The 18,303-nt window shown below is 39.2% G+C and overlaps 1 protein-coding gene across 1 annotated transcript in view; it reads right to left on the reverse strand.

The window, feature by feature from the left end:
* sac (sterile affecting ciliogenesis) overlaps positions 1 to 18,303 on the reverse strand; it is a 192,306-nt gene that overhangs the window by 173,289 nt on the left and 714 nt on the right. Inside the window, exon 2 of the mRNA XM_090376272.1 lies at positions 1,279 to 1,380. Coding sequence (XP_090232398.1) covers positions 1,279 to 1,380 — 102 coding nt within the window. The remainder of the gene's footprint in view (positions 1 to 1,278; positions 1,381 to 18,303) is intronic.

The raw sequence follows: 18,303 nt of genomic DNA on the forward strand, positions 1-18,303 counted from the left end.
TATCCTCAATGATACTGGCAAAAATCCTTGCACCACCTTTCTTCAAATGAATACCATCTCTACAAAATAGATTTCTTCTATCTACATGTGCGGGCTATTCTGAAAAAAATTTCCTCCCTAGATTCTTGCAGATTCCATCGAGTTTTGAGGTAATCCACAAGGCATTCAGCATATAATCTCTCCTATCATGTCTGGCAGAATTGCAGATACATACTCATTCTGACCTAAATCACAGTATTTTTTCAGCATGGTCCTATATTTATCCAGCAAATGGCCAAGCTATATTCTTTAATATTATTACTCTCCACATAAATAAAATAAAGCTTTCTTTATTCCCCTTAAAATCTGATAATCTATTGGTAACATCATTAATTGTTGCTCCTGGAAAACACACCCTTGTTTCGGTCAATCTACCTTTATCACAAAAAAATATTATTAATTTCTCAAGAAACACCCTTCCTTATCATGTATTGCCCAAAATTTACAAACTATAGAAAAAAACTGACTACAGTGTTCGAAGAGTGGATTGTTCCAAATGGCAATGTACCACAGGAATTCATTGTTCTAGGAATTATGACCAGTAGTCCAAACCAAGCCCAAACTACAAGAAACAACTCTAGATAATGCCCCCAATATGGATTTTCAAGGTTCCAGGAACCAATCATGATGGGTTGGGCATCATGTAATTCAACACTGTGCATTGATTGTTATGATGTCTGGTTTTGAATGCTGCATATTTTCTATAAAATTCAAAGCAATACAGTTCCTGCAACCTCCCTGAACTCCTTGTTAATTGACAGTATCTTTGATGATCATGCCTCAGACATTGTTGGTCTAGGGGTGTTCCAATTTGGCTGCAGTGGTACTAACAGACTAAATGTTAACATAGCATCCTCTAGTGCAGTGATACTCAAAGTGTGGTCCGCAACGATTTGTCCATTACCGGTTCACAACAATTTGTATTTTACAAAAGCATCAGTCTGCGATGGATTGGAAATAAAAGAAACTGGTCCTTCACCACAGACAGTTTGAGAAGCACTGCTATAGAGAAACCCCTTAATGCAAGTTGTTAAGCTTAATGCCTCAACCAACCCAACTACTGTATTTTGTTTATCTGCTTACTTTTAACATAGTTGCCCTTTATATTATATGTATTCCTTATATGTAGATGGCAGGTATGGTTCATTTTTCACAAATGGGCGTACAGATACTCCTGGTAATATAATATATTATCAATTAAATAAGCATTATATATCTCAAAATATTTTAGATATTTACTTTTCTGTTCATCTGGAGATCTTTCTATTATTTTTACTAAAAACATTGAACTGTCTGGATCATACTTGAAGACTGCTACATTTTGCCACTCAAATAGGACCCCTGCAATTGATAAAACATTTTAAAATATAAAATATACTCTACTAAATACTAAATTCTTTGTGTATTTTAAAAGCTTTAAAGTTTTTATTGCCATCCTTAACTAAAGGCACATTTTTATTTTCATTTTTTAACAGAAAGTAAGTTTGAATTTAATAATATTCCTGTCTACTTCAGTTTGCATGTCAGAATATCAGATTAAAAAAATTCCTGGCAAGTAGTGTCAAATCAACCAACCACATTTAGTACCTGATTCCACTATTTCTTATTTCCATTATTTGTTGCTAGCTTATAGCAACACTATTTAATGCTGAGTATAGTGCACCAAATATCAGAGTGACACAGTGTGTGATAGGGCAGTATTCAGTGGTGCAGTAATGTGAAAATATGGCAAGAGTTTACTAACTTTGCAGTAGTTTTCTGCAACAGTATGTCTGCTGTTTTTTTTATTATTATTATTAGTTATACGGTGCAAGGAAGTCTTAGGCTTATGCTGCACCAGACACAAAAAAACCCACATCTGGTGAACCCCAGGGGTTCACCAGATGTGAGCCCCTGGGGTTCAAGATAATAAGTGAATTTAAAAAAAAAAAAAATAAAGGTACAGTACCCAATTTATTTATTAAATATTTTTAAGGCTTTTAAATTTCTTTGTAACTTATATTGGTCAACATGTAATTAATAACATGGTGTGGAACAAATGCTTTTAATGAGAGAGAGAGAGAGAGAGACAAAAAGTTGGACTTACTGGTTTTTCTAACTAACTGGTTTTTTTGTATTTTTTTTTGTGATGGGAAAGTTGTTTAATAAAGTCATTTTTTAGTCATTTCTAAATCTTATCATTTCTAATTTCTATCTTTGGCTTGGCTTAAAAACATCACCAGTGTACTGATGATGTTTTTAATCTAAAAGAGCAGTCTGCTATTACAGGCAAGTTACTGCTAAGGATAACAGAATGGTTGAATAGTGGGAGTGGCTATTAATGGCCTTTGTTTTGGACTAATGTTATAAATGGATCCCAGAGGTAGATGTTGGCCCCCTTACCATTTCTAATTTTTATTAATGATATTGATAGGCATATCAAGATTTGTGTTGACGTTCATTGATGATACAAAGATTGGCAGGGTGCTTAATGAGAGGAACCATGACATACAACTGCAACAAGACCTATAAAAATTAGGGATGAGAAAAAAGTGACAAACTGTGGTTTAAAATTGGTAAATGCAAGGCTGCATTTGGATAGCAGTAATCCCAGAATAGCATAACACCCTGTTAGTTCAAAGTTACTAAACTCAAAGTAGTTGAGAATGAAAAAGCCCCAGGATAACTGCAGATTCTGAAATGAAATTCACTCAGATGGACTGCTACGACAGAGCACGGGGTTCTGTCAGTAATACATAGGAATTCCACAACAGGCACAAAGAGGTAATTACTGTTATATGAGGCAATGGTTGAGCTGCATCTCGAATACTCAGGTCTTGAAGCCACATTTTAGGAAGGATGTAGATCGGTTGGAACTTTTTTTTTTTTTTATGAGAACCCCAAACACGAGAGGTATTAGAACCTATAGTACTTAGTACCGTGCTTGGGTTTGAGGTTAAGAAGACGAAAGAAGATATCTGTTGACATTGGACTTGAACTTCTGTAGATTGTAATTTTCAGGAAATACGTATGAAGCAAGGTTGTTCCAGAAAACGGCAGTTGAATGAATAAATGAGGAAGATGAAAAGTTGGTTCTGTGGGTTTGAAGTTGGACAGTAAATGGATGTTGGCTGGTGGCAGCACGTGTTCGGACTGTTTTGAAAGAGAGAGCAGGAATTATATAAGCCAATTCAGAAGAACAGTGCCCATGGAAGTATCTGTAGAAGAGGCATGCAGCATAAACAGTGCGTCTATGAGAAAGCGAGTGGAGAGACTCTGTTAGAGATGAATCATTAATTAACCTAACTACCCTCTTCTGAATGGAATCAAGAAGCCGGAGAGAGGTTTTGGGGGCACCACCTCAGATATGGGAACAATATTCCATGGCAGGACGAATTTGCGATTTATACAGAGTGAGCAGCTGTTTGGAAGAAAAGTAACGCCGAGAACGAAAGAGAAAACCAAGTTTTTTAGATGCAGAGGAAGCAATATTTGTAATGTGCTTGTGCCAAGAGAGATTAGAAGTCAGGGTAATCCCCAAAAGAGATATATCATTTTGCCTAGAAATCGGAGTGTCACTAAAGATAAGCATAGGAGTAGAAGAATCCTTTTTGCGAGATATAAGACAAGACTGAGTTTTAGAAGGGTTGAAATCAACTAAGTTGTCTTTGCCCCACTGGAGAATTACCTGAAGATCGGCATTTAAGGAATTGGTAGCAGATTTTCGAGAAGTTGAAGCTGATTGAGCAGGACAAGGTTTCTCAAAATGGAAAGTTGAATGCAATGTGCTATCATAGGCAAAACTATGGATAGGATTTCCAGTCAATGGAAGAAGGTCATTGATATACAAGAGGAAAAGAGTGGGGGAAAGAACTGAACCTTGGGGGACACCAGCATTAGTGGAGAAGTTAGAAGACAGAAAGCCATCTACCATCACCCTCAGTGAGCGATCAGAGAGAAAACTGGATAACCAATTACTAAAAACAGTTGGCAAACCATAAGATGGAAGCTTGTTTAGAAGACCTTTATGCCAAACACAATCAAAGCCTTTGAGATGTCAAGGGCAACTACTTGTGTTTCACCAAACCTTTATATTCTGGTAACATAAGCCAGAATATCTCCAGTGGATCGACACTGACAGAATCCATACTGGTGATCGTTGATCAGACGGAAGGTTTCTAGGTAGTTTAAGAGTTGGCGGTTAATTGATTTCTCCATTACTTTAGAAAGAGTAGAAGTAATAGCAATGGGACGATAATTGGATGGGAGGGATTTGTCACCCTTTTTAGGAACTGGCTGGATATGAGCAAATTTCCAAGCAGCAGGAAAAACACCTTTCGAATAAGAAAGTGAAAAAAGGCGGCAAAAAATAGGAGTAAGTTCAGGAGCACAGGTTTTGAGAATAAGTGGAGAAATACCATCAGGACCTGGAGCTTTCTTAGCATCAAGATTCATCAAAATCCTTCTGATATCCTTTTGACAGAAGACCACAGGAGGCATTGAATAGAGCGTGTTGGGAATGGTGGGAGGTGTTTTACCAAGATCATTAATACATGAGCTGGAAGAAAAATGGGATGCTAGCAGGTCAGCTTTATCCTTGGCTGAAGTGGCAACAGAACCATCTGGTTTGGACAGAGGTGGAAGCAAAGATGGGCAAAAGTTGCGGCCAATAGCTTTGGCAAGAGACCAGAATGCTCGGCTACCATTAGGGCAAGAAGCAAGTTTTCTACTCTTAGCCTGTTCAAACTCTAGTTTGGACTGGTTAATAACTGCTTTGCAACTGTTGCGAGCTTTGGTTTAGGCAGAAAATGAAACTGAAGAATTAGAAACAAGCCAATTACGATATGCAACATTCTTCTCTTGGACAGCCTTAGCACATTTATTGGAAAACCAAGGTTTAGATAAAGGATGAGATTTTAAAGTGGAGTGTGGGATAAAGGATTCCATTCCTGCAAGAATAATTTCACTGACACGATCTGAGCAAACGTTGACATCAGAAGTTTTGAAACAGTAATCCAACCACGGAAAAGAAGAAAAGAAGTCTCGCAGGTCATCCCATTTTGCATTCTTGTAATGCCAAACAACACGTGGTTGGGAATAGCCATGAGATAAAGGTTCCATTGCAGAAGAGACAATCACCAAGTTGTGATCTGAAGTGCCTAAAGGACCTCTCACTTCGACCGTGTACTTAGAAGGGATGTTTGTGAGAAAAAGATCAAGCGTATTGGCTGTATGATTAGGATTGTTCGGTATTCTTGTAGGTAAATGAACAATCTGTGCTAGGTCATTAGTAATTGCAAAAGCTTCAGCATCTCGACCTGCTGGGTCGGTGTGACTAGAAAACGGAAGCCAGCTGGAGTTGTGAACATTAAAATCACCAAGGAAAATTACTTCACTGTTAGGAAAGTTGGACTGGAGAAAGTCAAGTTTCAAAGAGAGGAAGTCAAAGAGCTCCAAGTGATTAGTGGAGTTGGGAGAACAGTAGAGACAACAGATGAATTTGACACAATGAGGTAGAAAGATTTTAAGCCAGAGAAGATCAAAGAGAGGAGATTCCAAATTGCCAAGTCTCTGACAGGGAATATCAGAACGGACATATGCACAAGTACCACCTTTGAGGCGAAAGGAATCATACAGCGAATAATTTGGGCATCTGAGATGAGCAGTAGATGAATCAACCGATATCTGAGATTCTGTCAGAAAAAGTACATGGGGTTTGGCAGACTGCAAGTGGAAATGGACATCGTTGAGATTAGAATTGAGACCACGTATATTTGTGAAATGAATTAGGAAATCCTTGGGAGGTTTAGATCTTTTCGCAGATAAGCTTGCTCTATTAGTTTGACAATTCATGGTGTATTCAATAGTAAGAAAAAGTAGTTGGGACATGCTGTATGAAGTAATGAAATTTTTGGATATGGCGTACATGTGGTAAGAATATACCCAGATCCTTGACATAACGTGGCCTCGACAATGCTCCCCGCATACACACTACTCGGACTCCCTCCAGTCACTATCTGGCAGAGTAGAGGCAGCAAGATTATACACTAGCTGATCCGGAAGCTTCCTAGAGAGTTACCAATAGGTTCAGTCCAGTGTACTAACTAGCGGCCGGCCTGCGAACACCGTTTTAGAGCTGTACCCTCGAAATGTAAGGAATATTGGATCTCGCCACGACGTTCATCATAACCTCAAAAGTCATCAATCATACTGCATGATGGAAGAGATAGGGAAAGGTTGACCGTAACTTAGCTCTAGAGACTAAACATGGGTTCCACCATTTCAAGCTTCCAATAAGCAAAGTGGTGGTATTTCACCGGTTGATGAGAGTCATCTACCACCTAGTACTGCCTGGTAACATAGAGGGGCGGCGTTCCTCCATGTGGTGTGGGCGCCACACCTCGACCCCTGCTTACGTTGGTTCACACCTGGGTGGTCACCCACCATGTACTTGCGCATGGAGGTTAACTAGTGCAAAGAAGAGTTATAGGATTAATAAAGTGCACAAAAGGTTAACAAAAGTGACTTGGATTCTGTACACTGCAGCATCTGGAAACTAGTTACCTGCAAAGAGACCTGCCTAAGGTGTTTAAGACTTTAAATGGATTGAGTAAACTAAATGCCGAATGCAATCTTATTCTTTCTCAGAAATAAAAAGAAATCCATTCAGCATTTAGTTGTTTTAACTTGATTGTTAGAAGAATAAATTCCTATCGTCCATTACAGAAATGGGTGGTTTGAATAAATTCACAGAACTGTTCATAAATTATTACAAGGTAGGTAATTTTTTTTCCCAATAATACTGTATAAGTATCAGAAATTAAAAAAGTCCCAAAATGATTCCTCATTATTCTGTCAATACTAATATTCTAAAGAACAATATTGAGAATGTTTAACCTGACCTCAAAGTGATTTTTCACATTCAAGCCTTTGTGTGTGGTAACAGTAAAATTTTAGTGATTTGCGACTATTATGTGAAATGAATGCGACTACTTCTGGAAATGACTGTACGGTTACAACTCAAACAAAATGAAATTCTGAGTGAATAGGTTACACAAGAAATTCAAAACGGATCTGTGCAAAGTCAAAATGACGTCTGGTATGGATGATCAACATTCGACCACTAGATACTAGATACGAATAGCATACCTATTGATGATCTGGTTCAGGTTGCTGACAAACTAAAAAAATATTTTACCATGAATGTAGGCACAAAATAAGTTTATAGGGATGGAAACATCTGAAAGTGGGGCTAAATAATATTAGCATTAGTTGAAGCATATGACACAACAAAGCAAGCTTATACAGCATAAGCCAAACCCCCCCCCCCCATTTCGCCCATCCGGTCACTCAAAATGTTTGTCTAGTTCAGCTTTAAATTTATTTAAGCTATCAACTTCCACAACAACAGACAGAAGTCTGTTCCAGCAATCAACAACCCGCTGGCTAAAGGCAAACTTCCACACATCTATTCTACAACTGTCTTTCTTCAATTTGAATCTATGCCCCCACAGGTTCTTAGTCTGAGCAAGTGGAAGTATATCATCAGCATTGAGCCTGCTAAAACCATTCAAGAACTTATACAACTCAATCAGATCACCTTGCAGGTGCCTAGGCTCCAGATGATGCAACTTGCAGAACTTAAGCCTTTCTTCATAAACACACCCCTTTGTTCCTTTCATCACCGATTTTGTTTCCCGTCTCTGTACTTGTTCTAGCAATGCTACACCCTTTCTAAAATGAAGACACCAGGCCTGTACACAGAACTCAAGGTGTGGCCTGATACAAAGGGATAATCACCTCCTTGTCTCTGTTAGCTAAAATCCTATATATCATTGACAAAACTCCATGACATGCTCTCGCTGCCTGTCTGCACTGCTCAGAGAACTTCATATCTGACTGAACAATTACCCCCAGGTTGTTTTCATTCTCCACCTCCCTGAGCATAGTACCACAGAGTTGATACGTTTCTCTTGGGTTACAGCAACCCATATGCAGTACTTTGCATTTCTCAATGTTAAACTTCAGTTACCACTTCTCAGCCCATCTGCCTAACTTTTCTAGGTCATGTTGTAGTAGCACACTCTCTTTAGTGTCATTAACAACCCTGCCAATCTTTTTATCATTTGCAAACTTGGACAATAAGCCTGATATGCCATCATCGATATCATTGATAAATACGCAAATCAATGGGCCCAGCACTGAACCCTGGGGGACTCCACTAATAACATTATTCCATGTAGAGAAATGTCCATTTATTACCACTCTCTGCTGTCTCCCACTCAACCATCCCTTTATAGATCTCAGCAACTTGCCCTTAATGCCTTTCTAATTTGTACAGCAGTCTTCCATGTGCAACAGTATCAAAATCTTTCCTGAAATCCAAGTATATGATACCAAAATTATTTTTTGCATCCAGTTCCTTTGTGTCTACATCGTAGTATCCAAACAAATTGGTCAGACAAGATTTTCCCTTAACAAGCCCATGCTGTGTCTGAACTATTACTGCAGTCTTGTCTAGGTGATCCTGTATCACCTCTTTAACCAGTGACTCCATTATTTTACCTGCAACAGAAGTTAGGTTAACAGGCCTATAATTATTTGTGTCACCCTTTGTGAATTTGGGATACATTTGCACATCTCCAGGCCATGGGAACCTCTCCTGACTCTAAGGATGCTCTCTTAATTATGACTAAGGGTTTGCTTACTTCCCTTGCTGCCTCCTTCAATATAATTGGATAGATTCCATCTGCCCCAGGTGCCTTTTTTATGTTTAACTTCAACAATTTCTCCACCACTTTGCTCTCAGTTATTACAAAATCACCTAGCTTAGTTACAGTTTGATAAACTTCTGACATTCCCTACTTGAATAACTCCTCATGCATAAGTGTAGATGCAAAATACTCATTCAGTTTATCAGCTACTTGAGCAGGATCATCAATAGTCAAACCATCTATGATAAGTGGATCAAATCTTTGATCTATTTAACACAATGATTTGATCCTTTGCCAAAGATTTCTCATAAACTGCCTTCGCCTACCTAACCTCCTTTGTGACTCGATTACAGTTGACAATTTTGTTATAATTGAGAAGCAAGTGGAAGACAAACTGTTAAAACTAAAAGTAAACCTCAGGTCCTTGAGGTTGTCACAGACATTCTCTCAGATATGTCAGACAAGGTGTACTTGCTACCTCGGAGTCTAAAATGCTGTTGGAACTGATATTCGGGTGACATTCAAGTAAAGTAGACCCAATTTCGGCGAAGTCCGGCCGGTCTGTGACAGCCAAATCCTCTGCTTGCACCTTCACAATGATGGGACTGTTAGTAATCCTGGGTATAACCCCCATGTGCAAGCACACTGTGGGTAACCACCCAGGTGTGAACCAATGGTAGGCAGGGGTCGAGGTGTGGCACCTGCACCACACGGAGGAATGCTGCCCCTCTGTGTTACCAGGCAATACTAAGTGTTAGATGATTCTCATCAACCAGTGCAATACCACCATTTAGCTTCTTGGAGGATTGAAGTGGTGGAACCCATGTTTAGTCTCCAGAGCCAAGTTCCGGTGAAACCTTCCCCATGTCCTCCATCATGCAGTATGATGGATGTTTTTTGAGGTTATGATGGACATCATGGCAAGATCCAAACTTTCTTACATTTTGAGGCTACAGCTCTAAAACGGTGTTCATAGGCCAGGCTTGCTGCTAGTTAGTAGACCGGACCGAACCTATTGGTAACTCTCTAGCGGGAGGCTTCCAGATCAGATAGTGTATAATCTTGCTACCTCTACTCTGCCAGGTAGTAACTGGAGGGAGTCCGAGTAGTATGCAGTGGGTCATTGTCAAGACCACGTTATGTCAAGGATCTGGATATATTCTTACCATGTGTACGCCATATCCAAAAATTTCATTACTTCATGCAGCATGTCCCCCCTACTTTTTTTACTATTGAATACACCATGAATTGTCAAACTAATAGAGTAAGCTTATCTGCAAAAAGATCTAACATTTCCAAACACTTCCTAGCCCATTTCACAAATATACATTGTCTCAGTTCTAACCTCAATGATCTCCATTTCCACTTGCAGTCTGCCAAATCGCATGTACTTTTTCTGACAGAATGTCAGTTATCGGTTGATTCAACCACTGCTCATTTCAGTTGGCCAAATTATTCACTGTATGATTCCTTTATCTCAAAGGTGGTATTTTATATGTGTGGTCCAATATTCCCTGTCAGAGACTTGTTAATTTGGAATCTCCTCTTTTCAACCTTCTCTGGCTTGAAATGTCTCTATCTCATTCTGTCAAATTCATCTGTTCTCTCTACTGTTCTCCCAACTCCACTAATCACTGGGAGCTCTTCAACTTCCTATTTTTTGCAACTTTACTTTCTCCAGTCCAACTTTCCTAACAGTGAGGTAAATTTCCTTGGTGATTTTAATGTTCACAACATCAGCTGGCTTCCATTTTCTAGTCACACAGACACAGCTGGTCGAGATGCTGAGGCTTTTGCAATTATTAATGACCTCGCACAGACTGTTCATTTACCTACCAGAATATCAGACAATCCTAACCATACAGCCAACAACACTTGATCTTTTTCTCATAAACAATCCTCTTAAGTACACTGTAGAAGTGAGTGGTCCTTCAGGTACCTCAGATCACAATTTGGTGATTGTCTCTTCCGCAATGGAGCCTTTATCCCATTGCTATTCCCAACCTCATGTTGTTTGGCATTACAAGAATGCAAAATGGGATGGCCTGCAAAATTTCTTTTCTTCTTTTCCTTGGTCGAATTATTGTTTCAAAACTTTTGATGTTAACGTTTGCTCAGATTGTGTCAGTGAAATTATTCTTGTATGAATGGAATCCTTTATTCCACACTCCACTTTAAAATCTCATCCTTTATCTAAACCTTGGTTTTCCAATAAATGTGCTAAGGCTGTTCAAGAGAAAAATGTTGCATATCGTAATTGGCTTGTTTCCTATTCTTGTTTCATTTTCTGCCTACAATAAAGCTCGTAACAATTGTTGTTGTTGTCGTTGTGGGGGTTTTCTGGCGCATAAGCTGCTTTGGCTATAATGCGCCTATTCCTTTATTGTAATAATATATGAGAATTTCTTGTTATGTCAGAAGAGGCAAAAATCAGAAATGACTAAAAACTCCAATTTTCTTCAGAAAGTTAAAAAATTCAGGGATATTTGCATTGTCACCAATGACATTCTCTAGAGTTATTGGTTTCCGAAGGTTAACCAAAGATAGCAGGGTTGTATTTCTGTCTTGATTATAGTGTGGGCATTCAATGAGAATGTGTTTCACAGTCAAATTTAGAAAACAATGTGGACACTGTGGTGGATCATCTCCTGTGAGTAAATGAAGGTGAGTCAAATGTGTATGGCCTATTCTTGATCTTGAAAGGAGTACCTCTTCTCGTCTTGATGAACGGACACTGGAACGCCAAATTCTAGGATCCTGTTTAAATTGAAAAAGTTTGTTATTTGTTTGAGAGTGCCAGAGTGCCGTCCATTCTCTTAGGCATGCATCACGAATGATTTGTGGGTAGTCTGATGCTGGAACAGGGATATTGGTTAAATCTAAGGTAGATGGATTTTTTGCCGCTTTATCGGCCAGTTCATTACCAGAAATTCCAGAATGTGCTGGAATCCAGCAGAAGGTGATCATTTGATGGTGCTCTTCAATCTGCAGTAATAATCTTCTAATTTCATTTAGAAAAGGGTGAACTTTATCTGTGGAGTTAGATAATGCCATAATTGAGCTGAGGGAGTCAGTGTAAATAACAAATTTTAATGAGCAGTCAGAACAGAGATTTTCTAAGGCTAGTTTAATTGCATATAATTCTGCTGAGAATATACTGAATTCAGGTGGAAGGGCTACTGAAATAGTGGTATTTAGGAACACTGCTGCTGCTCCAACGTTTGAGTTAGATTTAGAGCCATCTGTATAAATTGGAGAAAAGTCAAAATATTTGTGAGTGTGAATTGAATGAAGTTGTTTCACATTTGATGCTTGAAGAACATTTTTTCCCCACTGGGAAAGGTAAGTGTCACAGGTGGGTAGAGGAGTAAGAGTCCATAGTGGTTGAGTGCATGTTACTACTTCTTGTACAGAATGAATGGAAACTTTCCAAGCTTGCATCAGTTCAAGAAGGCGAAGACCAGCTGGTTTTACTGTACTAGACGTACTTCTGTAGAGGTTTTCTAATGGTGGATTAAATAAGTATGACTGAATTGGATGCGAGGCACAACTTTGTATTTTGACAGCATACTTCAATAGCAGTGTTTTCCTGCGTAGAGTTAACGGGGCTCATGAGCGTCAATGTAGAGGCTATGTGCTGGTGATGTTCTGAAAGCTCCAAGTGCAATCCTCAAAGCACTGTGTTGAACTGGATCAAGCCAGCGCAAAACACTTGCTCTGGCAGAATCATAGACAGGAGCACCATAATCGAGACGGGATCGGATTAATGCCCTGTATAGCCGAAGTAAGGAAGTGCGATCTGCACCCCATGTTAGGGTGGATAAAGTTCTGAGTATATTTAACTTTTTTAAACAAGAAGTACGTATATTTTTAATATGGTCTAAGAAATTTAATTTTTTGTCAAGGATTAATCCTAGAAATCTGATGTTACTATTGACTGGGATGGAGACGTTGGAAATTTGGAGTTCAGGATCCAGATGGAGTTTGCGTTGTCGACAAAAATGGATAGCAACTGTTTTCTGTTGTGAGAGTCGATAGCCGTTAAGGTTGGCCCATTGTTGTATTTTATTCAGTGATATCTGAAGCTGCCTTTCAATAGATCTCATGCTTTGGGAATGGCAGGAAATGGAAAGGTCATCCGCGTAAAGATATGATTCAACTGTGTTTGGAAGCTGTTTAGTGATGGAATCGATTCTAAGAGCAAAAAGAGTGGCACTCAACACAGATCCTTGAGGAACACCTCCTTCCTGAATGAAAGTTGTAGAGAGGTCATTTTGGTATTTTACTTGAAATGATCTAGTGTATAGGAAGTTCTGTACAAATATGGGAAGGTTTCCCCGTAGACTGAGAGAATAAAGATCACTAAGTATGCCATGTCGCCAGGTGGTGTCAAAGGCTTTCTGTATATCTACAGTAACCATTACCAGATGCTCGTGTTTAATGAACGCATTGCGAATGGCAAATTCAGCCTTGATCATGAGATCTAAGCATGATCTGTTTTGTCGAAAGCCATGCTTACTATTGCTCATTAGACGTTGCGACTCTATGATCCAGACAAGTCTATTGTGGATAATTTTTTCAAGGATTTTGCTGAGGCAGCTTGACAGAGATATAAGTCTATAGTTATGGGGATTGGTTGGATCTTTTCAGGCTTCAGGAATGCCAAAACAATAGAGTGGTGCCAAGAAGCTGGATAAGTTTTTTCTAAAAAAATACGGTTATAAAAGACCAGGAGGAGGCGCAAAGCTTTGTCATCAAGATGTTGCAGCATGACATAATAGATCTCATCTGGTCCAGTGGCACCATTACGAGCTGTTTTAATGACATGCAATAATTCAGAATATTGTAGAGGTTTGTTATATGGTAGAATGAGGGCATTTTGGAAGTTAATAGAATACTGTTCTCGACTGTTTTTAATTCATTGGAAAGATGTAGTATAAGCTGATGTTGCTGAGATCTCAGCAAAAGTATTGCCCAAAGCGTTAGCTATATCCGAGGGACTAGTTAAATCTTGCCCATTCCAGGACAGGACTGGAGAGGGTATGGTTGGAAACTTACCAGAAAGCTGTCGAATTTTTTTCCAGATTAATTTGCTGTCAGTATTTCTGTTAATTGTTGATGCAAAACGGGTCCAGGATTCTTTTTTGGCTTGCCTCTGTATGAAGCGTACTTTTGCCCTTACTTTCTTATAATTTATCAGATTGGCTGTGATTGGATATTGCTGAAACAAATTCCACGCTTTATTTTTTGCTTTTTTTGCTTTGGTGCATTCCTCATTCCACCAATAATTATGGTGCTTACGGCCCGGTGGATTTGATAATGGAATTGTACCTTTAGCCACGTATAAGAGATGCGACGTGATGTAATCTGTCACATCATCAATACGGTGGAGACGGATTTTTTTTCTCATCGAAAGAGATTGATGACTGAAATTTTGCCCAGTTTGCTCTTGTAAATTTCCATTTCCTGCAGGGTTTAGTCAAAGGAGTCTGTGCTATCAATACTTTGCATACGATTGGGAAGTGATCACTGCCCATAGGATCGTTTATAACATACCACTCTATGGTCAGGACCAGTACTGGAGAACAAATGGAAAGATCTATTGCTGAAGTATGTCCAGTTGGGAGCTGAATGTGAGTGTGCATGCCAGTATTCAGTATGGTGAGGTTTAGTGCATCTTAAAGTCTTTCAATGAGTCGACCACGTGTATCCAATTTAGAAGCACCCCATAGGGGGTTGTGCCCATTAAAGTCCCCTAATATACAGAGAGGTGGAGAAATCTATATGAGGAGGTCTTCAAGTTCTTTTAAACAATAAGTATGGTTTGGCTGTAAATAGATTGAGACTGGTGTTATTGCAATATGAAGAGTTATACGAACCGCAACAGCTTCTATTTCAGTTCGAAGTGGGATATGCTTAGTTGGGATCTTTGAATTTATCAGGATTGCTATACCACCGTGGGCAGTATTTGCTGTATTGCGATCTCTTCGATAAAGGCAGTAGTTCTTTATCGATGGAGAAATTTGCGAGGTTAAGTAAGTTTCTTGGAGACAGAGAGCAACTGGAGAATACTGGTTAATTAGATTATGGATATCATCTGTGTTGCAACGGAAGCCTCTGCAGTTCCATTGTACAATGAAGGCCATTATTTGTGTTTAATTGTTTGAGATGTATCTGACTGCTTTTTGAAGGTGACTGGCTTATGACGTTCCAATTTTTGTTTGTCTTTTTTTAGGAAAACTGGTCGACCAGTGTCCATTTCTTCTTCTTCGTTATGAATTTCTAATATTGGATCTTCCTGTAGAGTAGGAGATGTCGCTGGTATTGTAAGAGGAGTGTTGCTTGCCTGGTCTGAATGCTTGGGATTACTGGACTGTTGCTGATAGAGGACAGCTCGAGCCCAGTCAGAGATTGATATGTTTGAGAGGACGGTAACTTCAGTTTGGGTGGACACTGTTTGTTGTTTTTGTGCAACATTTGCATAGGTACGTTTGGGCATGATAGGAGCAATTATTTTCCTTGCTTCTTGAAAGCTTACCTTGTTCTCAACCTTATATTTAACAATCTGTTTCTCAGTTTTCCATCTCTCACAAGTTTTAGAATATGCAGGATGGTTACCTTTACAGTTGGGACATGTCTTTTCTGTCGCCAAACATTCAGACTGGATTTCCTCTACATGTTGTCTGAGAGTGACCATACTTTTGGCACTTGTAGCATCTCAAGGGATTGGGTATATATGGGCGAACACGGCAAAGTAGATAGCCAGCTTTTACTTGATGGTAGGTTTGGGGAATTAAATGTAAGAATGATATTCCTGGTAGGCATAAGGTTATTGTCTTTTTTAATCATGATTCTTCTTGATGCAATAACATTTTGATCCTGAAGTTCTTGGGTTAATTCATCCTCTGTCACGTTCAACAAATCTCAACTTAGAAATCACACCTTTGGATGTATTTAAGGTAGCATGGGGAGATACTTTAATTGGTATCCCAGCAAAATTTGAAAGTTGTAAGAGTTTCTCTGAATGTCTACTTTTTGTTGTTTCTAAAAGAAGGTCTCCAGAATGCAGCCTCTTCACATTCTCCGGAGATCCTGCAATACTCTCCAGGTGTTTCTGGATGAGGAAAGGAGATAATTTGCTGAGAGGTTGTTCTGAAAGTGAATGTAAAATTAAAAAGGAATAAACTCTTTTGTTGCTGAATTTGTTTTCAACCTCTTGGGTTGTGAAATGTCATAATCAATTTCAGTATGTGGCCGAGAGCTTGTCGGCTCTAAAGATGGATAATCATTTTGCTCCATCTTTGCTCCTTTTCGCCCTTGGCAGATGAGCTTTTCTACCAAGGTTTCCGGCCCCGCCACGGGGAGGCAGGAGCAGTGCCTGGTGTGACCAAGCGAGAAGTAGTAGGGGGGTTAGTAATAAGACTGAAAAAAGAAAGGTGGCTTGCCTTTTTTGCTCTGTACAGGTACTTTTGTAGCAAGAGCAGTTATAAAATAAATAGATTACTTAACGAGAGGAACACAAAAGAACTATATATCACTTTTTGGAAATCGCACTATAAGGCACAGATAAATCGCTCAGTCACAATCGCTTGGCACCTGGGGCCATCGTAACAACTGTAAAGCAGTTACTAATCAGTCCAAACTAGATTTTGAACAGGCTAAGAGAAGAAAACTTGCTTCTTGCCCTAATGGTAGCCGAGCATTCTGGTCTCTTGCTAAAGCTATTGGCTGTAATTTTTGCTCATCTCTACTCCCATCTCTGTCAAAACCAGATGGTTCTATTGTCACTTCAGCCAAGGATAAAGGTAACCTGCTAGCATCCCATTTTTCTTCCAACTCATGTATTTATAATCTTTGCAAAACACCTCCCAAACATGCTCCATTCAACTCTTCCTGTGGTCTTCCATCAAAAGGATGTCAGACGAATCTTGATGCTAAGAAAGCTCCAGGTCCTGATGGTATTTCTCCACTTGTTCTCAAAACCTGTGCTCCTGAACTTACTCCTGTTCTTTGCCACCTTTTTTCACTTTCTTATTCCAAAAGTGTTTTTCCTTCAACTTGTAAATTTGTTCATATCCAGTCAGTTACTAAAAAGGGCGACAAATCCCTCCCATCCAATTATCGTCCCATTGCAATTACTTCTACTCTTTCTAAAGTAGAAATAATGGAGAAATCAATTATTTCTACTCTTAACTGCCAACTCTTAAACTACCTAGAATCCTTCCGTCCGATCAATGATCGCCAGTATGGATTCCATCAGTGTCAATTCACTGGTAATATTCTGGCTTATGTTACCCATTTATGGACAAATCAAGGAAACGTTCGGTGAAACACAAGCAGTTGCTGGACATCTCAAAGGCTTTCAATCGTGTCTGGTTTAAAGGTCTTCTAAACAAGCTTCCATCTTATAGTTTGCCAACTGTTTTTTGTATTGGTTATCCAGTTTTCTTTCTGATTGCTCATTGAAAATGATGGCAGATGGTCTTCTAACTTCTCCACTAATGCTGGTGTTCCCCAAAGTTCAGTTCTTTCCCCCACTCTTTTCCTCTTGTATATTAATGATCTTCTTCCATTGACTGGAAATCCTATCCATAGTTTTGCCAATTATAGTACATTGCATTCCACTTTCCAGTTTGAGAACTTTGCCCTGCTCAATCAGCTTCAACTTCTTGAATATCCACTACAATTCCTTGAATGCCAATCTTCAGGTAATTCTCCAGTACGGCAAAGACAACTTAGTTGATTTCAATTCTTCTAAAATTCAATCCAGTCTTATAACTCCCAAAAAGGATTCTTCAGCTCCTATGCTTATCTTTGGTGACACTCCAATTTCTAGGCAGGATGATATATCTCTTTTGGGGATTACCCTGGCTTCTAATTTCTCTTGGCACAAGCACATTACAAATATTGCTTCCTCTGCTTCTAAAAAACTTGGTTTTCTGTTGCACTCTCAGCGTTACTTTTCTTCCAAACAGCTGTTCACTCTGTAACAAATCACAAATCCGCCCTACCTTGGAATATTGTTCCCACATCTGGGGCTGTGCCCCAAAAACCTCTCTCTCAGGCTTCTGGATTCCATTCAGAAAAGGGCAGTTAGGTTAATTAATGACTCATCACTAACAGACTCTCCACTCGTTGTCTCATAGACATACTGTTTCTGCTGCATGCCTTTACTACAGATACTTCCATGGACCCTGCTTTTCTGAATTGGCTTCTATAATTCCTGCTCTCTCTTTCCAAACTGTCCGAACTCCTGCCATCACCAGCCAACATCCATTTACTGTTCGACTTCAAACTCACAGAACCAACTTTTCATCTTCCTCGTTCATTCATTCATTCATTCAACTGCCATTTTCTGGAACAACCTTCCTTCATACGTATTTCCTGAAAATTTCAGTCTACAGAAGTTCAAGTCTAATATCAATAAATATATTCTTTCGTCTTCTCAATCTCCAATGCAAACAGGGTACTAAGTACTATAGGTTCTAACACCTCTCGTGTTTGGCGTTTTCATAAAAAAAAAAAAAAAAAAGAGGCACCTGGGACTGGCTGATGGGATCCATACCAGTAA

The sequence above is a fragment of the Mastigoproctus giganteus genome, chromosome 6 (genome assembly GCF_048544385.1).
Source record: "Mastigoproctus giganteus isolate SK-2022 chromosome 6, ASM4854438v1, whole genome shotgun sequence".
In the NCBI taxonomy this organism is placed as follows: domain Eukaryota; kingdom Metazoa; phylum Arthropoda; class Arachnida; order Uropygi; family Thelyphonidae; genus Mastigoproctus; species Mastigoproctus giganteus.